Source organism: Pristiophorus japonicus, chromosome 5, assembly GCF_044704955.1.
Source record: "Pristiophorus japonicus isolate sPriJap1 chromosome 5, sPriJap1.hap1, whole genome shotgun sequence".
Lineage (NCBI taxonomy): Eukaryota > Metazoa > Chordata > Chondrichthyes > Pristiophoridae > Pristiophorus > Pristiophorus japonicus.
The window spans coordinates 226,522,476-226,546,678 of NC_091981.1; the positions used below are offsets into that span (position 1 = coordinate 226,522,476).

At 43.8% G+C, this 24,203-nt stretch overlaps 1 protein-coding gene across 3 annotated transcripts in view; it reads right to left on the bottom strand.

The window, feature by feature from the left end:
- rsu1 (Ras suppressor protein 1) overlaps positions 1-24,203 on the bottom strand; it is a 291,182-nt gene that overhangs the window by 151,467 nt on the left and 115,512 nt on the right. For all 3 annotated transcript variants that reach the window (XM_070880064.1, XM_070880065.1, XM_070880066.1), the window contains exon 4: positions 16,407-16,527. In XM_070880064.1, coding sequence (XP_070736165.1) covers positions 16,407-16,527 — 121 coding nt within the window. The remainder of the gene's footprint in view (positions 1-16,406; positions 16,528-24,203) is intronic.

Below are 24,203 nucleotides of genomic sequence, written 5' to 3' on the forward strand. Positions count from 1 at the left end.
CTATCATGATGCCGCCCAACAAGAGCATGGAGTAGGAGACGCTGGCGAACTATTAATGCCCCCATTAAATTATTTTATTGAAGTTGTAAGGAACCTGTAATGGCAGATAAATCTGCCGCTTTTATGATAGAGGTTCACGCAGCATGCTGTGCGCAAACGTTGCACTCAATATGACCTCCGATTTAGGATCCTCTTCCCGCACTTTAAATAAACTGCAAATAGCACCTATTCGATCGTGGGACTGCCTGGTTTTTCAGGCGTGACTTGGGGCGGATGTTAAACGCAGCATTACCACCTCATTTAGCGACCGGGGCGCTGTGGGCTTGGGGGGCGGGGGTGTGGGGGAAACATTGCACAAACATTGTCATGATCAGAATGAAACTAGAGCGAGGCAGTAGCGTTTTATGCCGCTGCAAAACTGGCAATGAATTTCCCTGGAAGCTGGCCGCCCAGGCAGTAAGTTTTTGTAGTCCTTCTTCATAACTCTCGCCATCGGTAAGGGACTCGCCTTCTATTCTCCAGGCACTGCCTGTTAGTGTTTGAATATCACCTTTGTGTATGCAGGACACAAGGTGTGGTCTGTGCCTTTTGTCAATTGCTGCTCTGCATTGGTCAAGCATGTTGAGCATCAAGGCTACTAAGACTCTTAAACCTCTTTCAGTATGGCCTTCATGAAGTAACCTGTCAGAACCAGTGACAACCAAGTGCAAGCAGTTCACAGCACTAGAGTGAGCCTGCTCTTGGGAGTTCTGTAATGGTATTATATATTCACAGGGATAATTCTGCTAACATATAGAAATAAAACAAAATGCAATCAATAGATGTTTTTTTTTGCATTCAATATGCCTGTAGGTTCATCAGATGTTAAATGTCAACAATATACATTCTACAAAAGAACTATTTAACTGCTAGTATCTCTATTAATGAGGTGAAGAGGCCAGGTGGGGTTAGGATTCTGACTCTCAGAAACAGTAGCGGCAACAATCTTATGACACTCATCCTTAATGACGCTGTTGTTCTGCCCGGCCTGAACCTCATGCTCTGCTCTCAACTGTTCTTCCTGACCCACACTTGGGATTTGCTTTGCTGCCAGATCCATACTCTGGCATGCTGTTCGTGGTTGCTAGGTTACAGGAAATTGACCCCACTCTGACTCCCACCCAATTAGCCCATGTTCCCATGACCCATGAGGAATGACACAGAAGATCCACCAGCTTTGCTACATTAAAAATCTTATTCTACAACGTTATTAAAATGTAGTTCATGCTCAAAAATCATATTTAGAAATGATCAACACAATAGTCCAGTCCTAACCTTCCAACTGGATAATGAATACCAAATCTCAAGGCTCATATACACCCTTTCAGGTGAAAAGGATCAAAAGATTTACAGCGGAGGCTTACTGCTAGAAGTGAAAGGGAGATGGAGCGTATACTGCATCAGAACACAAGCCTTTTACCTTCTAAGATCTGGTTGTGAAATCAGTCTAGCCAGATGGGATAAATGTTCTCATCAAACCGCAATTTATGGGTTTTGAGTAAAATTAGATTAGGTACATGTAATCCAATACCCCAGTGGACAGAAGTGAGTAGCATAAAGCTACAGAAATTTAAATACTAATTCAGTAATCTTGCATTGAAAAGAGGAGTACAAGAAATTGAAATGTTCTTTACATAGGATATACGGCACAGAAACAAGCCATTCAGCTCAACCAGTCCACACCGGCGTTTATGCTCCACTCGAGCCTCCTCCTGTCTTTCCTCATCTAAATCTATCAGCGTAATCCGCCATTCTCCCTCATATGCTTGTCTCATCATCATAGGCAGTTCCTCGAAACGAGGATGACTTACTTCCATGCCAAAATTCTTGCTTCTAGTCTCCCCTTAAATGCATCTGTACTATTCGCGTCAACCACTCCCTATGGTAGAGAGCTCCACATTCTCACCACTCTTTCGGTAAAGAAGTTTCTTCTGAATTCCCTATTGGATTTCTTGGTGACTAGCTTATATTGATGGCCTCGAATTATGATCTTCCCTACAAGTGGAAACATTCTCCTTGTATCCACTCTATCAAAACCTTTCAGAATTTTAAAGATCTCTATTAGGTCACCCCTCAGCCTTCCTTTTTCAAGAGTAAAGAGACCCAGACGGTTCATCCTTTCCTGATATATATACCCTCACATTTCTGGTATCATCCTTGTAAATCTTCTCTGCACCCTCTCCAGTGCCTCTATATCCTTTTAATAATATGGTGACCAGAACTGTACGCAGCAATCTAAGTGTGGTCTAACCAAGGGTCGATACAGATTTAGCATATCTTCCCTACTTTTCAAATCTATACCTCTGGAAATGAACCCTAGTGCTTAGTTGGTCTTTTTTAAGGCCTTGCTAACCTGTAACTTTTAGCGATTTGTGTATTTGTACTCCGAAATTCCTTTGTTCTTCTACCCCACCCAGACTCTCACTCTCCAAGTCATCAGTGACCTCCCTATTATTCCTACCAAAATGTAATTTCTCATATTTATCTGTGTTGAACTTCATTTGCCAATTATATGCCCATTCTACAAGTTTATTAATGTCCTCCTGTAATTTGTTGCAGTTCTCCTCAGTATTGACTATCACCCCCAATTTGGTGTCATCTGCAAATTTAGAAATTGTGTTTTTGATTACAAAGTCTAAATCGTTAATATAAATTGTGAACAACAGCACTGATCCTTGTGGAACACCACTACCCACTTTCTGCCACCTTTTACCCCTACTCTCTGCTTTTTGTCTTGAAGCCAGCTAGCTATCCATTCTGCTACTTATCCAGACTTTGCATTCTCTGACCTTGTTTATCAGTTCAATATAGGGTATCTTATCGAAGGCTTTTTGAAAACCTAGAGAAATTACATCGACTGCATTGTCATTGTCTACTCTCCCTGTTACCTCTTCAAAAAATTCAATTAGGTTGGTCAAGCTAGACTTTCCCTTTTGAAATCCATGCTGACTATTCGTTTAGATTTTTTGGTTTCTAGATGTTCCTCTATTTTCTCCCTTTAGTAGGGATTCCATTATTTTTCCTACCACCGGTGTTAAGCTGACTGGTCTATAATTCCCTGGACATGTTCTATCCCCCTTCTTAAATATAGATATTACATTAGCTATCCACCAGTCCTCCACCAAGCCCAACATGGGAGGGGACGATTCTGGATTTAATTTTTGGGGAATGAAGGGCACGTGGAAGGGGTATCAGTGGGAGAGCACCTGGTTGCCAGTGACCATAATTCAGTCAGATTCAAGGTAGTTATGGATAAGGACAAGGATACACCAGGAATAAAAGTCCCAAATTGGGGAAAGGTAACTTTGCAAAGTTGAGAAGTGATTTGGCCACAGTGGACTGGAAACAGTTACTTGAAGGTAAATCAGTGTCGGAACAGTGGGAGGCATTCAAGAAGGAGATCCGGAGGGCTCAGGCCAAACATCTGCCCTTAAAGAAAAAGGGTGGGAATAACAATTCTAGAGCCCCCTGGATGTCTAGGAATTTACAGGGGAGGATAAAGAAAAAAAGGGAAGCTTGTGTCATATACCGATGGCTAAATACTGCAGAATCTTTGGAGGAATATAGAAAATTCAGAGGTGAGATTAAAAAGGATATTAGGAAGGCTAAGAGAGAGCATGAAAAATTCTTGGCAAATAAAATCAAGGAAAACCCAAAGATGTTCCATAAATATATTAAGAGCAAGAGGATAACTAAAGAAAGGGTACGGACTATTAAAGACAATGAGAGATGAGGGTAATGTGTGTGTGGAGGCGGAAGATGTGGGTATGGTTCTTAACGAATACTTTGCGTCTGTTTTCAAAAAGGAAAGGGGTAATGCAGATGTTGCTATCGAGGAGGAGTGTGAAATTCTGGATGAAATAAACAGAGAGAGAGGAAGTATAAAGGGGTTTAGCAGCTTTGAAAGTAGATAAGTCCCCAGGCCCGGAAGAAATGCATCCCAGGCTGTTGAGTGAAGCAAAAGAGAAAATAGCAGAGGCCTTGACCATAATTTTCCAGTTCTCTTTGGATTTAGGCATGGTGCCCGAGGACTGGAAATGTGGTACCCTTGTTTAAGAAGGGAGAAAGGGATAGGCCGAGTAATTACAGGCCTGTCAGCCTAACCTCAGTGGTGGGAAAATTGGAAAAAATCCTGAAAGACAAGATAAATCTACATTTAGAAAGGCAAGGATTAATCAGGGACAGTCAGCTCGGATTTGTTAGGGGAAGACCGTGTTTGACTAACCTGATTGAAACTTTTGAGGAGGCAACCAGGAGGGTCGATGAGGACAGTGCGTACGATGTAGTATATTTGGACTTTAGCAAAGCCTTTGATAAGGTCCAACATGGCAGTCTGGTCATGAAGGTAAAAGCCCATGGGATCCAGGGCAAAGTGGCAAGTTGGATCCAAAATTGACTCGGGCAGGAAGCAAAGGGTAATGGTTGATGGATGTTTTTGTGACTGGAAGGATGTTTCCAGTGGGGTTCTGCAAGGCTCAGTACTGGGTCCCTTGCTTTTTGTGGTATACATCAATGATCTAGATTTGAATATAGCGAGTATGATTAAGAATGCAGATGACACTAAAATGGGCTGTGTGGTTAATAATGAAGAAGATAGTCATGGAGGATATCAGTCTATTGGTCAGGTGGGCAGAACAGTGGCAAATGGAATTTAATTCGGAGAAGGGTGAGGTAATGCAGTTGGGGAGGGCTAATAAGGAAAGGGTATACACATTAAACGGTAGGCCACTTAGAAGTGTAGATGAACAAAGGGACCTTGGAGTGCTTGTCCACAGATCCCTGAAAGTAGCAGGCCAGGTAATAAGGTGGTTAAGAAGGCATATGGAATGTTTGCCTTTATTGGCCGAGGTATAGAATACAAGAGCAGGGAGGTTATGCTTAAATTGTATAATACTCTGGTTAGGCCACAGCTGGAACATTGTTTGTAGTTCAGGTCGCCATATTATAGGAAGGATGTGATTGCACTAGAGAGGGTGCAGAGGAGATTGACCGAGGATGCTGCCTGGAATTGAGAATCTTAGCTATGAGGACAGATTAGATAGGCTGGGTTTGTTCTCCTTGGAACAGAGGAGGCTGATGAGAGACCCCATTGAGGTGTATAACATTTTGAGGGGCCTGGAGAGAGTGGATAGCAAGGGCCTAATTCCCTTGGTGGAGGGGTCAAGTATGAGGGGGCATAGTTTTAAGGTGGTTGGTGGAAGGTTTAGAGGGGATACAAGGGGAAATTTCTTCACGCAGAGGGTTGTGGGGGTCTGGAAGTCACTGCCTGGAAGGGTGGTAGAGGCAGAAACCCTCACCACATTTAAAAGGTGCTTGAATAGGCACTTGACGTGCCGTGACCTGCAGGGTTACGAACCTTGAGCTGGTAAGTGGGATTAATCTGGATCATCATCATCATCATAGGCAGTCCCTCGAAATCGAGGAAAATTTGCTTCCATTCTGAAAGTGAGTTCTTAGGTGACTGTATAGTCCAATGAGGGAATTACAGTCTCTGTAACAGGTGGGACAGTCGTTGAAGGAAAGGGTGGGTGGTTTGTCGCATGCTCCTTCCACTGCCTGTGCTTGTTTTCTGCATGCTCTCGGCGCCGAGACCCGAGGTGCTCAGCGCCCTCCCGGATGCTCTTCCTCCACTTAGTGCCAGAGATTCCCAGGTGTCGGTGGGGATGTTGCATTTTATCGAGGCAGCTTTGAGGGTGTCCTTGAAACGTTTCCTCTGCCCACCTGGGGTTCACTTGCCGTGTAGGAGCTCCGAGTAGAGCGCTTGCTTTGGGAGTCTTGCGTCAGGCATGCGAACAATGTGGCCCGCCCAACGGAGCTGGTCGAGTGTGGTCAGTACTTCGATGCTGGGGACATTGGTGCAACAGTCCTCCCAGGGGATTTGGGACTACCGTGACTTGCAGGGTTATGGACCTAGAGCTGGTAAGTGGGATTAGACTGGATAACCTTGTTGGCTAGCGCAGCTACGATGATAAGTACTTTAGGGAATTTAATAGCGCCAGAGTGATCTCCTCGACTAGTTTCGATCGCCTGGATGGATCGGAGAGGAATGTTCCCAGATTTCTTTTCCCCTATTGGCCTGGGTTTTTCATCTGTTTTTTTGCCTCTCTCAGGAGATCGCATGGCTCCAGGTGGGGTGGAGTGTAAAGTGTTGTGATACATGGGGTATCGCAGTTGTGTGGGGCGGACTGGTTGGGCCAGATGCTGTTTCCCTGTCCGCCATTGTTCATTGGTTTATATGTAACCTTCAGGGCTGCTGACTGAGAGCCATGTGGCTCTTTGTCGGCCGGCGCGGACACGATGGGCCGAAATGGCCTCCTTCTGCGCTGTAAATTTTTATCATTCTATGTTTCTCTGGGCACTGCACCTTTTATGAACGAATTATTAAATGTGTAGTAAGACCTACGCTATCTCTTCCCAAGATTCTTTTAAAATGTGTGGATCCAATCCATACAGATCAGGGGTTTTATCCACTGAGGTTGATTCATTTATTTAATATATCCCCTCTTTTGATTTTAAATGTACTTATCGCATCATCCAATGTCATGTCTACCTGTTCTATATCCCTGGTAAATACTGAAGCAAAATAATTATTTAATATTTCTGCCATCTCTATCATTACCCATGGTATTATCCTGTCTATCTCTAAATGGCCCTATTCCCATCCCAACCTTCATTTTTTTTATTGATGTGCCTGTAAAATATTTTACAATTTTGTTTTATGTTCCTTGATAATTTAATGTTATATTTCCTTTTTACCTTCCTAATTCTTTTTTTGACTTTTCTCCTAATCTTTTTATATTCTCCCTCATCAAGCACTCCCCTGCTCTCTATGTACTTAATTTATGTCTCTTTCCTTGCCCTCTATTGTTCCCTTATGACTTTATTCATCCATGGAGTCTCATTAGTGTTTAGTTTGTTCTTTCCTTTTGGTGGAATATATTGTTCCTGCATTCTGTTGAACACCGTTTTAAATGTTTCCCATAGCTGTTCTACATCGCTTTTTGCCAATATTGTTGCCCATTTTATTTTCCCAAGTTCTATTCACAACTCTTCAAAATCAGCTTTTCTCCAATCTATTACTCTGGTTTTCATCATGCTTGTCCTTCTCAATTGTCACCTTAAAGCGTATTATATTATAGTCGCTATTGCCTAGATGTTCCCCTAATTTTATTTCTCTTATCTGCTCTGATTCATTCCCCATTACTAGATTCAATAGCAATTCCTCCCTTATTGGGCTTTTTACATATTGGTTTAGAAATAAGTCCTGTACATATTGTCGGAACTCCATTCCCTTATCACCTTTACCTACCTCTTCTGTCCAATTAATATCAGGGTAGTTGAAATCCCTCATGATTCTTATTCTATGTTTTTTTACGAATTTCCCTAATTTGTCTGCATATTTCTTCCTCCACCTCTTTTTCACTTTTAGGTGATCTGTAGACTACACCTATTAGTGTGATCCTTTATTATCTTTTATCTCTATCCTTATAGATTCTAGTTTTGTCTTGTTGATAGCTGCGTCAATTTTTCTACTGTCATTATGTTATCCCAAATAAGTAGTGACTCCACCTCCCCTTTACCCCGCTCTATCTTTTCTAAATATGTTATACCCTGCAATGTTTAATTCCCAGTCTTGATTTTTCTTCAGCCATGACTTATTAATTCCTACCATGTCTGGTTTCTCGCAACACGTGATTGCTTCCAGCTTCCCCTGATTTATTACGGACACTGTGCACATTTCTGTACAGACAGTTTAATTCATTTCTTCTCACTTTATGTTTAACCATATTTTTAAACTCTTGTTGTATAACTATTTATTCCCTTGCCATCAATGTCCTCCCTTACTTTATTCTTTCCGATGCTCTCTTTTCCTCTTTTGTTTATATTTAAGCTGGTTACGTTTCCTGCAGATCCCTCCTCCCATCTGACGAGTTTAAAGCCTTTGCCATCTCTATTTATCCTTTCCGCGAGGACACCGGTCCCATCTCGGTTTACATAAGAACATAAGAATTAGGAACAGGAGTAGGCCATCTAGCCCCTCGAGCCTGCTCCGCCATTCAACAAGATCATGGCTGATCTGGCCGTGGACTCAGCTCCACTTACCCGCCCGCTCCCCGTAACCCTTAATTCCCTTATTGCTTAAAAATATATCTATCTGTGACTTGAATACATTCAATGAGCTAGCCTCAACTGCTTCCTTGGGCAGAGAATTCCACAGATTCACAACCCTCTGGGAGAAGAAATTCCTTCTCAACTCGGTTTTAAATTGGCTCCCCCATATTTTGAGGCTGTGCCCCCTAGTTCTAGTCTCCCCTACCAGTGGAAACAACCTCTCTGCCTCTATCTTGTCTATCCCTTTCATTATTTTAAATGTTTCTATAAGATCACCCCTCATCCTTCTAAACGCCAACGAGTAAAGACTCAGTCTACTCAATCTATCATCATTATCTACTCATCTCCGGAATCAGCCTAGTGAATCGTCTCTGTACCCCCTCCAAAGCCAGTATATCCTTCCTTAAGTAAGGTGACCAAAACTGCACGCAGTACTCCAGGTGCGGCCTCACCAATACGCTATACAGTTGCAGCAGGACCTCCCTATTTTTGTACTCCATCCCTCTCGCAATGAAGGCCAACATTCCATTCGCCTTCCTGATTACCTGCTGCACCTGCAAACTAACTTTTTGGGATTCATGCACAAGGACCCCCAGGTCCCTCTGCACCTCAGCATGTTGTAATTTCTCCCCATTCAAATAATATTCCCTTTTACTGTTTTTTTTCCCCCAAGGTGGATGACCGCTCACTTTCCGACATTGTATTCCATCTGCCAAACCTTAGCCCATTCGCTTAACCTATCCAAATCTCTTTGCAGCCTCTCTGTGTCCTCTACACAACCCGCTTTCCCACTAATCTTTGTGTCATCTGCAAATTTTGTTACACTACACTCTGTCCCCTCTTCCAGGTCATCTATGTATATTGTAAACAGTTGTGGTCCCAGCACCGATCCCTGTGGCACGCCACGAACCACCGATTTCCAACCCGAAAAGGACCCATTTATCCCGACTCTCTGCTTTCTGTTCGCCAGCCAATTCTCTATTCATGCTAATACATTTCCTCTAACTCCGCATACCTCTATCTTCTGCAGTAACCTTTTGTGTGGCATCTTATCGAATGCCTTTTGGAAATATAAATACACCACATCCATCGGTACACCTCTATCCACCATGCTCGTTATATCCTCAAAGAATTCCAGTAAATTATTTAAACATGATTTCCCCTTCATGAATCCATGCTGCGTCTGCTTGATTGCACTATTCCTATCTAGATGTCCCGCTATTTCTTCCTTAATGATAGTTTCAAGCATTTTCCCCACTACAGATGTTAAACTAACCGGCCTATAGTTACCTGCCTTTTGTCTGCCCCCTTTTTTAAAGAGTGGCATTACATTAGCTGCTTTCCAATCCGTCGGTACCTCCCCAGAGTCCAGAGAATTTTGGTAGATTATAACGAATGCATCTGCTATAACTTCCGCCATCTCTTTTAATACCCTGGGATGCATTTCATCAGGACCAGGGGACTTGTCTACCTTGAGTCCCATTAGCCTGTCCAGCACTACCCCCCTAGTGATAGTGATTGTCTCAAGGCCCTCCCTTCCCACATTCCTGTGACCAGCAATTTTTGGCATGGTTTTTGTGTCTTCCACTGTGAAGACCGAAGCAAATAATTGTTTAAGGTCTCAGCCATTTCCACATTTCCCATTATTAAATCCCCCTTCTCATCTTCTAAGGGACCAACATTTATTTGAGTCACTCTTTTCCGTTTTATATATCTGTAAAAGCTTTTACTATCTGTTTTTATGTTTTGCGCAAGTTTACCTTCGTAATCTATCTTTCCTTTCTTTATTGCTTTTTTAGTTATTCTTTGCTGTTGTTTAAAATTTTCCCAATCTTCTAGTTTCCCACTAACCTTGGCCACCTTATACGCATTGGTCTTTAATTTGATACTCTCCTTTACTTCCTTGGTTATCCACGGTTGGTTATCCCTTCTCTTACCACCCTTCTTTTTCACTGGAATATATTTTTGATGAGCACTATTAAAGAGCTCCTTAAAAGTCCTCCACTGTTCCTCAATTGTGCCACCGTTTAGTCTGTGTTTCCAGTCTACTTTAGCCAACTCTGCCCTATCCCACTGTAGTCCCCTTTGTTTAAGCATAGTATGCTCGTTTCTGACACAACTTCCTCACCCTCAATCTGTATTACAAATTCAACCATACTGTGATCATTCATTCCAAAAGGATATTTTACCAGGAGATCGTTTATTTTTCCTGTCTCGTTACACAGGACCAGTCTAAGATAGCTTGCTCCCTTGTAGGTTCTGTAACATACTGTTCTAAGAAACAATCCCATATGCATTCTATGAATTCCTCCTCCAGGCTACCCCGTACGATTTGATTTGACCAATTGATATGTAGGTTAAAATCCCCCATGACTACTGCCGTTCCTTTTTCACATGCCTCCATCATTCCCTTGATTATTGCCCGCCCCACCGTGAAGTTATTATTTGGGGGCCTATAAACTACGCCCACCAGTGACTCTTTCCCCTTACTATCTCTAATCTCCACCCACAATGATTCAACATTTTGTTCATTAGAGCCAATATCGTCTCTCACAACTGCCCTGATATCATCCTTTATTAACAGAGCTACCCCACCTCCTTTCCCTTCTTGTTTATCTTTCCGAATTGTCAGATACCCCTGTATGTTTAATTCCCAGTCTTGGCCACCCTGCAACCATGTTTCTGTAATGGCCACCAAATCATACCCATTTGTAATGATTTGTGCCGTCAACTCATTTACTTTATTTCGAATGCTGCGTGCGTTTAGGTAGAGTGTTTTAATGCTAGTTTTTAAACCATGATGGAGCCCATCCCATCGGTACAGCTCCTTGCTGTCCCAGAACTGGTGCCAGTGTCCCATGAAAAGGAAACCCTCTTTCCCACACCAACCCTTTTGCCATGTGTTAATTCTCCTGATCTGTCTGGTTTATGCTCATTTGCACGTGGTTTGGGCAATAGTCGAAACATTATTACTCTCCAGATCTTTCTTTTTAATTTAGAGTCTAACTCTCAATACACTTTCAGCATAGAAACATAGAAACATAGAAAATAGGTGCAGGAGTAGGACATTCGGCCCTTCAAGCCTGCACCACTATTCAATATGGTCATGGCTGATCATTCCCTCAGTACCCCTTTCCCGCTTTCTCTCCATTCCCCTTGATCCCTTTAGCAGTAAGGGCCACATCGAACTCCCTCTTGAATATATCCAATGAACTGGCATCAACAACTCTCTGCGGCAACGAATTCCACAGGTTAATAACTCTCTGAATAAAGATGTCTTTCCTCATCTCAGTCCTAAATGGCCTACGCCTTATCCTAAGACTGTGTCCTCTGGTTCTGGACTTCCGCAACATCGGGAACATTCTTCTGCATCTAACCTGTCCCGTCCCGTCAGAATCTTATATGTTTCTATGAGATCCCCTCTCATCCTTCTAAACTCCAGTGTATAAAGGCCCAGTTGATCCAGTCTCTCCTCATATGTCAGTCCAGCCATCCCTGGAATCAGTCTGGTGAACCTTCGCTGCACTCCCTCAATAGCAAGAACGTCCTTCCTCAGATTAGGAGACCAAAACTGAACACAGTATTCCAGGTGAGGCCTCACCAAGGCCTGTACAACTGCAATAAGACCTCCCTGCTCCTATACGCAAATCCCCTAGCTATGAAGGCCAACATGCCATTTGCCTTCTTCACCGCCTGCTGTATCTGCATGCCAACTTTCAATGACTAATGAACCATGACACCCAGGTCTCGTTGCACCTCCCCTTTTCCTAATCTGCCCCATTCAGATAATATTCTGCCTTTGTGTTTTTGCCACCATGGTGAATAACCTCACATTTATCCACATTATGCTGCATCTGCCATGCATTTGCCCACTCTCCTAACCTGTCTTAATCACCCTGCAGCCTCTTAGCATCCTTCTCACAGCTCACACCACCACCCAGTTTAGTGTCATCTGCAAACTTGGAGATATTACCCTCAATTCCTTCATCCAAATCATTAATGTATATTGTGAAGAGCTGGGGTCCCAGCACTGAGCCCTGCGGTACTCCACTAGTTACTGCCTCCCATTCCGAAGAGGTCCCCTTTTTTCCGACTCTCTGCTTCCTGCCTGCCAACTAAATCTCTATCCATGCCAGTACAGTACATTACCCCCAATACCATGTACCTTGATCTTGTACACCAATCTCTTATGTGGTACCTTGTCAAAGGCCTTTTGAAAGTCCAAATACACCACATCCATTGGTTCTCCCTTGTCCACTCTACTAGTTACATCCTCACAAAATTCCAGAAGATTGGTCAAGCATGATTTCCCTTTCATAAATCCATGCTGACTTGGACCGATCCTGTCATCACTTTCCAAATGCGCTGCTATTTCATCCTTAATAATAGATTCCAACATTTTCCCCACTACTGATGTCAGGCTAACTGGTCTATTATTACCCTTTTTCTCTCTCCCTCCTTTTTAAAAAAGTGGTGTTACATTAGCTACCTTCCAGTCCATAGGAACTGATCCAGAGTCAATAGACTGTTGGAAAATGATTACCAATGCATCCACTATTTCTAGGGCCACCTCCTTAAGTACTCTGGGATGCAATCAGGTCCTGGGGATTTATCGGCCTTCAATCCCATCAATTTCCCCAACACAATTTCCCGCCTAATAAAGATATCCTTCAGTTCCTCCTGCTCACTCGACCCTCGGTCCCCTAGTACATCTGGAAGGTCATTTATGTCTTCCTTCTTGAAGACAGAACCAAAGTATTTGTTCAATTGGTCTGCCATTTCTTTGTTCTCCATTATTAATTTACCTAAGTCTGACTGCAAGGGACATACGTTTGTTTTCACCAATCTTTTTCTCTTCACATATCTATAGAAGCTTTTGCAGTCAGTTTTTATGTTCCTGGCAAGCTTTCCCCCCTCCTAATTAAACCCTTTGTCCTCCTCTGCTGAATTCTAAATTTCTCCCAGTCCTCAGGTTTGCTACTTTTTCAGGCCAATTTATATGCCTCTTCCTTGGATCTAACACTATCCTTAATTTCCCTTGTTAGCCACGATTGAGCCACCTTCCCTGTTTTATTTTTACTACAGACAGGGATGTATAACTGTTGAAGTTCATCCATGTGATCTATAAATGTTTGCCATTGCCTATCCACCGTCAACCCTTTAAGTATCATTTGCCAGTCTATTCTAGCCAATTCACGCCTCATGCCATCGAAGTTAACTTTCCTTAAGTTTAGGATCCTAGTTTCTGATTTAACTGTGTCACTCTCAATCTTAATAAAGAATTCTACCATATTATGGTCACTCTTCCCCAAGGGGCCTCGCACAACAAGATTGCTAATTAGTCCCTTCTCATTACACATCACCCAGTCTAGGATGGCCAGCTCTCTAGTCGGTTCCTCCACATATTGGTCAAGAAAACCATCCCTAATACACTCCAGGAAATCCTCCTCTACCGCATTGCTACCAGTTTGGATAACCCAATCTATATGTAAATTAAAGTCGCCCATGATAACTGCTGTACCTTTATTGCACACATCCCTTATTTCTTGTTTTATGCTTTCCCCAACCTCACTACTACTGTTCTGTGGCCTGTACACAACTCCCACCAGCATTTTCTGCCCTTTGGTATTCCACAGCTCCACCCATACCGATTCCACATTATCCAAGCTAATGTCCCTCCTTACTATTGCATTAATTTCTTCTTTGACCAGCAACGCCACCCCGCCTCCTTTTCCTCTGTCTATTCTTCCTAAATGCTGAATACCCCTGGATGTTGAGTTCCCAGCCTTGGTCACCCTGGAGCCATGTCTCTGTGATGCCAATTACATCGTATCCATTAACTGCTATCTATGCAGTTAATTCGTCCACCTTATTCCGAATACTCCTCGCATTGAAGCACAGAGTCTTCAGGCTTGTCTTTTTAACACACCTTGCCCCTTTAGAATTTTGCCGTAATGTGGCCCTTTTTGTTTTTTGCCTTGGGATTCTCTGCCCTCCACTTGTACTATTCTCCTTTCTATCTTTTGCCTCTGTCTCCCTTTTATTTCCCTCTGCCTCCCTGCATAGGTTCCCATCCCCCTGCCATATTAGTTTAACTCCTCCCTGTTCCTACCCATGTCATTTGTTCCAACATAGACCACAGTAACTGGATTTACCTCCTCCCTTTCGAAGTTCCTCTCCAGCTGCCACGAGATATCCCTTACCCTGGCAACACACCCTTCGGAATTCTCGGCTGCAGAGGATGCTATCTATCCCCTTAATTATAGAGTCCCCTATCACTACAACATTTCTATTCTGCTCTGCCCCTTATGAGCCACGGTGCCTTGATCTGCAGTGTGGCTGTCCTCCCTGCAGTCTTTCTCCTTGTCCTCACAGATAGCGAGTACATTGTACCTGTTGGACAGGATCAGTGTCTGCAGGACCTCCTTCTCAACCTCTCCTAAATCCCCGCTACTCGGCTCCCTAACAGTCACACCCTTCATTTCCTGAACTTGTGCTTTCCTCTGGGGTGTGACTGTATATTGGATAAAATTGTCCAGAAATTCCTCCTGCTCCCTTATGTGTCGGAGTGTCTCCAACTCACACTTCAGCTCAATGACTCTGAGCCAGAGATTCGAGATGGAGACATCTCCTGCAGACGTATTCGCGCGGGAACAGTCTCACTGTCCACAAACTCCCCTATACTGCAGTCCAGACACATAACCAGCTCTGCCATATCTTAATCTAGCCTTATTTCATTTATTTAATTAGTTAAAATGTTTATTCAATGATTATTTATATAGTTATATTGATTAGTCTAACGAGTTAAGCTATAGTTTCGGACACTCGCCAGTTCTGACAAAGAGTCATCGACCTAAAACATTAACTCGGTTTTTCTCTCCAGATACTGCCTGACCCACTGAAATTTCCAGCATTTTCTGTTTTTATATTAGCCATATAAAAGTTTAATACAGTATTTTGGCTCAATTTTCCCCAGTGATTTGCCCCATTCTTTTGACGCAGGACGCTTTTTTTGGCCTAAATTTTTAAAAAAATCAGTTTCCCCGATCATTTTGCACCAGCATAACTAAGTTAGTTACGATTTTTAGAGGGTTTTTTTTCAGCCAAAGGGGGCGTAACCTGCTACCCACACCAATTCTGTCCATTTAGGCAAGTTTGGCCAGCTGAGAGTTACTCCAGTTCTTCTTAGGTCAGCGCATGTGGCCTCTGCAAAAAATCCTTCTGGAGAGTTAAAGAAATCGGCGCAAGTAAGGAAATCAGCGCAGGTAAGTGCAGTAGATGCCCGGACAGCAGCAGCAGGAGAGGCAAGAGAGAGGGGGGGAGGGGGAAGTGGGGAAGCCTTTCAGGTATAGTTAGGTGTGGGACCAGGAGGGAGGAGGCCATTCGGCCTGGGATAGGTGCGGGGGAATTGATGACAAGCCACTCAGCCAGGGCTAGGGAACAGAATGGGAGGCCCTTCGGCCTGGGATAGGAGCGGGGATCGGCACCGGCATCAGGAGGGGTGGGGGGAACTTTAATAATTTAATGAAGGTAAGTTGCTGCAATGTCTTTTAATGTGTTTTTAAGTTGCTGCAATGTCTTTTAATGTGTTTTTAAGTTGCTGCAATGTATTTTAATGTGCTTGTGCAGGTTGCGAGCTGAGCTGTAAGTATCACTTTCCAGCCTCAGCCCGCATTGTGTCCCTGGTTACTGTAGTAACCTAATCTTTTTGGCGCAGATCAAAGCCCCACCTCCAAAACTAAAGAACAGGTTAGGCTGCACCAAAATGAAGAAATCAAACAGGGAAACTTAGAACATTTTTTTTTGGCATACTTGGGGCCCCAAAAAAACGGGCGTAACTCCTCAAGTATGCCCAAAAAAAGCTTTGGGGAAAATTGAGCCCTTTATAGTTTCTTGCACCTTGAACAAGAGAGTGCCTTTCTGAGGCTACATTACTTAGGATATACAGCACAGCAACAGGCCAGCTGGCCCAACCAGTACATGCCAGGTGCAGGGAAGGGGGGCGGGGGGGGGGGGAAGGTGGTAAAGGGAAGCAAGGGAAAAGGGAAAAGAGGCATGTAATGCTTGAATTTTGTGTCCTATGTGGAATTTATCATTTAAATACTAAAATTAAGCTATTTGTAGGATTTAATAAAATGTTGAATTTGTGAATGGCCACTTTCATCTCTCTACTCTCTATCCTCTATCCTCCCCCCACTTTTCGGTTTCTTTATTCTCCCAATCCGGTATATTACTGCTCAGTAAGATCTGCCTACCCAAGGTTCAGATGCTTCAGTTTTTGCATGCTGCTAATTTGTGTTGGCAGGTCTTCTATCTGATTGTTGAAAACATTCAGCACTTCCAGATTCCTCAGGTCAGCTACGTTTGCTGGAACACCTGAAAGGGAGCAGAAATATCGTAAATAACACATTTTACAGCAGATACCAGTGCAAGGAGAAGCAAAAGATAAATATTAAGCTGAAAATCACTACCAAGCTTTTGGGTTTGCAATATAGGGCATGAGTCAGTTCATGGTAGCACGCACCCAAAGTATGATGCTGACTGCCCATTACATTCCCCATCAAGCAAAAGAATTTTAAAACAGTTCTTCACTTTATTAAGAAGAGAACAGAGGAACAACAGATACAATTAGAAATCAACACTGATGAAGTAAATGTGGTCAAAGTGTGCACTTTATAGGTTAACCACTTAAAGAGCAGAAAGAAGCAATAGAAAGATCACACTGGCTAACGAAGGAATCATTTCTCCTGGAAACAGCTTCCCAAAACAAATTCAAATGAAGTGCATCTAAATACTTCTGTACTTTGTAAAGAAACAAACAAAACTAGGAAAAGCTAGATCTGTTGCCAATAACATTCTAAATATCACTTCAAACTGAAATATAAAACGAGTATATTATGCTGCAATAATCTAATTGACAAAGCACAAGAGTGAATCGAGCAATTTATAAAATTTACCTAAATGCAGAGTTTAAATTCCAGTCGTGAAATCATTCTATGGGGTATACTTTAATAGTCTGGATAGCTTAAAATGTTGTGCATGTATTTTTACTCGGTTCGTCCTAGTAACAGTTGACAGAACCAATACCAAATGGCAGCAAATTCAGATTGAAATGTAATGAAGCTCATGTGGGATAACTTTTGATCATAACATAATTTGGAGGAGATTTGAAGCAGCCTGTAATTAACCGGGTGTATAAACTGAATGAAAACTTCCAAAGGCATTATTTCACGAATGAAAAACAAAAAGTTTTAGTACCACAGGTCACTCATGAGTGAATAAACTCCATACATTCTATACTTCGTAGCAAGTTATTCAGTTACAAGGTGTCTTTTATTATGGCAGGTTTAGTTTTCAACATGTGTGCAGAGTGTTTTCTGATCTGAAGGTTGCTTTGGATCATTTTGAATGCATACATAGCCTTCCAAAAACACATTCAGTATGGATGGCTAGAAATGATCAGGAATATCTATATTCATTTCTTTACCCCCCACCCCCCCCCCCCCCCCAGCAGCTCTCTTTGATATAAGAGACCAATAATGTAGAACCAAAATATCAGAAATATTCAGTCCAATTTACATGGATTACACTGACCTTATGAGATAAACTACTGTTTTTCAAGAGGTTCATACCTAATATGAAAAATCCCAAAACCAAGAATTAATGTCCATATTTACCCTGAATAGAAACATGAGTGGAGCATATTGAAAAAAAAGGAAAAGGAAGGGTCCGGAAAGAAGTTCTTTTTGTCAATAATTTAAAAACCTAATACACTTGGTATCTTGTTGAGCCTTTCCTGGTCTACTGGTCCATGGACTCGGTGAACATTTCTAAATCAACAGTTAGTTGTAGATTTTGACGAGGATTATTAACAGTTAGATTATTTTTACACATTTAGCTCCAAACATATGTTAAGAGACTTGGATATATTGGCCTTGAAACGCAGATTCACCAGAATGATCTAGGGGCTAAAAAGGTTAAATAATGAGGATGTTGCATAAACTAGGCTTGTATTCTGTCGTATAGAAAGTTACGGTGTGATCTCATTGAGTTGTTTAAGATGATTAAAGGAGTTGATAGAATAGATAACGAAAAACTAATTCGTCAGGTGAGGGAGACCAGAACAAGGAAGCATAACCTTAAAATAGAGCTCAGCAGTTTAGGGGTGATGTCAGGAAGCACTTCTGCACACAAAGAGTAGTGGAAATCTGAAACTCTGAAGCTAGGTCCATTGAAAATTTCAAAATGGAGATTGGAGCATATTCGGGGTTATGGAACCAAGGCGGGTAGGTGGAGTTAAAATACAGGTCAGCCATAATCTAATTATTTGGCGGAACAGGCTCGATAGGAACAAAAGTAGGCCATTTAGCCTATAAAAGCAAGAAGTGCGCCTGGATCTCGATTACGCTAGATTGCTGAGAAAGAAAAGTCTTGCGAAAGACAGTACAGTTGTACCTCTCCAGTCCGGCACCCTTGGGACCTGACCAGTGCCGACTAGAGAATTTTCCAGACCACGGGAGGTCATGCTGACCCTAGCATTGTCAGCAGTACCCTGGAGTTACTGGGTACTGCTGACAACGCTGCTGACAACGACCCGGCAGCGGTCTGCACATGCAGTGCGCAGAAGCCCACTGCGCAGCATTTCTCAGGCCCAGCTTCGGCACCTCAGTCAGCTGCCACGCTCCTCGCTCACTCTCTGCACCGACCCAACCAAGGACGGAACACCGGAGGCAGTGGGGAGAAGAGAAGCAGCCAGCCCTCAGACACAGCGCGGGTCGTGCCCCCCCCACCAGGAATTATGCCAGACCAGGGATGTTGCCGGACCAGAGAGTCCCGGACTGGAGAGGTACAACCTGCAGTGGCTGTCAAACACACAGTACTGCTCTGCCATAGGTTTTCTGCCTAGCTTGAACAGAGAGCAACCAAAAAAATTCCACTTGTAATTTAACAAACAGCACTGTTTGCCCATTCTTAATATGGGAGTCAGGGAACTCAAATCAATAAGAATAAAATAGGTTACAACAGATTAGCTGTAGATCAATGCTTACTCATTAGAAACAGTGTGGCCCACATGCTGTGAATTACTCAACGCAGATTTAAGTGTTAGTCAACAAGCTGCACAAGTTTAAACACAAATGTCAAATGATTTACTGTTAAAGATTAGAAATATTATACAATAAGGATCCACAACCTGAGTGCAGTGGACACTTATCCACAAACTCCAGCAGGTAATCAAAGAATGTGATATTAACAGCATCCAAGATGTCTACAAATTACCATGGATTAACATGTGTTGTAAATACAGAACAATGGGCTCAATTTTCCCCAGTTTTTTTGGACTAAATTAAAATATCCAAGTTTCCCCAAAGTTTGTGCGCCAGCGTAACTTCGTTATGGTTTTTTTTTTAGGTTAGTTTTTTTGTGTCATAGGGGCCGTAACCTGATGTCTGCACCAGTTTTTCACATTTATGCAAGTTTGGCCAACTTACATTTTTCCTAGGACGGCGTATGTGACCACTCTCAAAAAACCTCCTGGGCACTTAAGAAAAACAAGCACACATTAAAAAAAAAATCGACGCAGAAAAACGCCATTGTTTTTATGCAAAGTTTTGGAAGGAGTCAAGAACACATCATATATGCATCATGAAGCTTAATTGTTTCAAACTTAAAACAGAGAAAAATAGAAGTCTAATGCAATTCTTTCATTTAGGATTTTTTTCCCCTAAAGTGCCACGCCACCACTGAATGTCTCCTCACAGTGCTTGAGGGTTGGCCGGCAGAATTGGTCCCTCGCCCGGACATAGGGGCTCGGGACTCAGCTTCAAAAGAAGCCCGGGGGGGCGGGGCGGTGGAAGCCGAACTGAAGGCATGAGAAGCCTTACACTATACAGCAGCATTAAAAGAAGCTCGGGGGGGTGGGGGGTATTTGCCGAACCCTGTGTCCGGGCAAGGGAGCGATTCTGCCGGCCGACCCTTGAGCCCGGTGAGGAGACGTTCGGTCGGTGGTGGAGTGGTACTTTGAAAAAAATCTAAAATTAAAGAATTGCATTAGACTTCTTTGCACCAAATGTCCTCATCTGAATGCTAAGCTTTGCGTTCTAAGCAAGTCTATAGAACATGCGCAGACCTGGGTGTGGTCCATACTAGGGCGTCAACCTTGGGGAGAGAGAGAACAAAGCTTTTGGTCCTTGTCCTGCTGTTTTGAGCTTCTTACAAAAAGGTACAATTTAATTACAGGGTCAATATTAACAATGCCATACCTCGTGCAAGACTTCTGCATGATGGTGCTGCGGAGGTGACAATTATGTCAACGTCGTCGCATGAGGAACATCAGAGCACATAGGATAATGGGCAGGAGGCCTTACCCACATCGAGTATATCGAGACAGGCGTCCATACCTGCATCTGAGTGATGCAGACTGTGTCAGAAGGCTGCGTTTCCACAAAGAAGTTGTAACTGAGATCTGTGAGTTAGTAAAAACAGACCTGCAACCTAGAAGCGTCAGGAGGACTGCTTTATCAGTTGATATGAAGGTTACAGCTACACTTTCATTCTATGCATCTGGATCATTCCAAGCCACAACTGGGGATGTGTGCGCCATTTCCCAACATGCAACACATATCTGCATTTGGCAGATGAATGCTTCACTATATGTCCAAAGGAATGATGACATAAAATTCCCCATGACCGCCCAGGCAATGCGTGAAAGGGCTGTGGGCTTCTCCAGGATTGCTGGCTTCCCAAAGGTACAGGACTGCATTGATTGTACCCACATCGCCTTGTGAGCACCTTTGGAGGATTCCGAAATGTACAGGAACAGAAAAGGTTCCCACTCCATTAATGTGCAGCTCGTGTGTGACGACATGCATTGCATCATGTCAGTTGATGCAAGATACCATGGGAACGCCCATGATGCGTTCGTACTATGCGAGAGTGCTATATCTGTCATGTTTCAGCAGCAGCCAGAAGGGCAGAGCTGGCTACTGGGAGACAAAGGGTACGGCCTTGATACCTGGTTCATGATGCCCCTATGCATAACCCGTACGGAAGCTGACCGGGAATACAACATGTCGCACATTGCGACGCACAGCATAATCGAGAGGACCATTGGCATCTTGAAACAGTGTTTCCAATGTCTGGATTATTCTCTAGACTACTTGCAATACTCCCGAGATTGTCGGTCAATTCACTGTTGTGTGCTGCATAGCATCATGAGGCAGCAGCAGCTGGTAGTAGAAGTCTCACCCGTGGTGAGAGTGGCTGACGATGATGATGATGAGGAAGATGCAGGTAACAAGCAGGAGGATGAGGATGAGGAAGCCATGCAACTACCTGAACCCGGAGCACGGTGGGAGAGGAGGGCAGGCCGTCATGCCCCTTTAACAATTGCTCGAGCCTTGCACCAGCAGCTCATCTGTGAACACTTTGCTGCCTGAAGGGTCAGTGGCAATTATTCCACATGGATCATGTTTACTGTTTGGACCTGTTCCGTAATGTTGTTTTGTGTTAATGGAACAAATAATGGAAATGATTCAGTTGTAATGTAAAATACATTTTATTCAAAAGTTTAACATTTGTTTGTACTTAACTTAACTTTCATAAAAATATTCTTGTATCAAACTGTGAAGTTTTCAGTTAAGATCACTTACAAACTTTTAAACTTATAAATTTACATAACTTAGAAAAAACTTTTAATTTGAGAACAGTTACAACAGTAACAACAATAATAACAACAAAAGCAGCAGCAAAGACAGGCTGCACCCATCTCTCCTCCACCTTATTCTAAAACCGCCCGCTGCACTTGGTCTTGTTGACTCCACCCCTGCCCGCAGACGATGGTGCGGCGTTTCCCGGGTTGGTACCAAGCTTATTCTTTCAAACATCTCAGGTAATGCGCACTTCTTGATTTGTTTGGGGGGGGGGTGCAGGTGGTAATGTGGAAGGCCCGGCTTGGGCCTTCACAGGCTGGTCTGGGGATTGGAGTGGGAGTGGCAATTGATTCTATCAATGGGCGCGATGTCTGGGTGTGTTCCCTTATTGCAGCAGCTAACTCCGACATTCCCTCCCTCACGTGCCCGGACAAGGTTCCCATTTCTCATAAGAGTGTTGTTACTTCTCCCGACAGTCCCAATACCTCATCACCCATCCCACTGATGGTGTCCAGGAGTGATCGTGTAAGATCAATGCAATCCGCATTCATTGCCATCATCTGAACCACATCAGAGTGCTGTCAAGCTCTCCTTCTCCTCCTCACCCTGGGTGTGGCTCGTTGCATCCCACTGGGACCAACAGCCTTGGACGGTGGGGCCCTGGGTGTGCCTCGCTGCACCCCACTGGAATCCCCAGCCTCGGACTGTGAGAAACCATGGAATATCCCAACACTCGTACCACTCAGGAAAGGGCCTGGCACCTCAATGGGCGGCACTTGCACCTCCTCCAGAGTGAGAACAACAATGGGGGCTTCATCCATCACCTCCCCCTGCCCCTCCCCCTTGCCCCCGTGTTCTTGGTCTGGAAGATGTTCTCCTCTTCAGGCTCGTCCACATCTGAATCTTCTTCTACATCGGCTTCAGCCTTGTCAGGGTTGGCCTCAAATTCTTCAAAATATAACAGAACAAACAAATGGTTAGCAGCAGAAGAGGGGGCAGGGTAGGTGGCATGAGTAGGCTCACAAAGTGCAGGCAGCAGGTTGATTTGAAGGACGACGATGAATGATCGCACATTGCATCAACTGAAGCATAGCTGAGGGAGACATCCCCATGAACTGAAGCATGGCTAGCCCACACAGTACTTAACATTTAGCAAAGCCAGACTGTGGAATTTGCACGACTTACCCTCTCCCTTGAGTGTGGGCCCAGCTTGTGCAATGGTGGTTGCTTTTCTCCAGGCAGGACCCATCAAAGCAGCGACCCTGTATTCCAAGGGGGTCAGTGGGTGTAGATTTGCCGGGCCTCCTCCTGTTCGAGTTCTTTCCCGTTTGTTGTGTGCCACCTTCCTCTGCAAAGATGAAAATATAACCTTTTAGAGAGGGTGTCTTTCTGCTGGGTGGGACATATACAGATTTACAATCTATATTAACAACTATATACTATTTACAATCGATATTAACGACTATATACTATTTACAATCGATATTAACGACTATATACTATTTACAATCTATATTAACGACTTGGAAGAAGGGACTGAGTGCAACGTAGCCAAGTTTGCTGACGATACAAAGATGGGAGGAAAAGCAATGTGAGGAAGACACAAAAAATTGCAAAAGGACATAGAAAGGCTAAGTGAGTGGGCAAAAATTTGGCAGATGGAGTCTAATGCCGGAAAGTGTGAGGTCATGCACTTTGGCAGAAAAAAATCAAAGAGCAAGTTATTATTTAAATGGAGAAAGATTACAAAGTGCCGCAGTACAGCGGGACCTGGGGGTAATTGTGCATGAAACACAAAAGGATAGTATGCAGGTACAGCAAGTGATCAGGAAGGCCAATGGTATCTTGGCTTTTATTGCAAAGGGAATGGAGTATAAAAGCAGGAAAGTCTTGTTACAGCTATGTAAGGTATTGATGAGGACACACCTGGAATACTGCGTGCAGTTTTAGTTTCATTGGGGTCAAGTTTTGGCCGCCCGCTAGAACGGTGCACATTGGAGAGGCCCGCCTAATTAAATAGAACAAAAATTGCGCCGAATACTTACCTTGCGATTCTCAGATAGCTGTAGGCCCAATTCCACCTCGGCGCTGCGCAGCTGGAGCTGCTGGGGGCGGAGCTACAGCTCTGCGCCAAAAACAATGCCGGCAGCTGCACATGTGCAGTAGCTGCCGGCATCCTGTCACCGGGGCGACGACCCAATCCCAAGCCGAAGGGACGTCGTCCCTATCCCCGGCTGAGTGGCCTGCGCATCTTACCTCGACGGCGGGGCCCGCCCACCTGGCCTCTCGCTGGGGGCGGGCCCCGCCCGAAGAGACGTCAGCTGCCCGGCATTGGCTGCGTGTAGGCCCCGCCCGAAGTCTTTGGTGGGGCCCGGCTTCTTCGTCATCGGCAGAGCCCGCCCG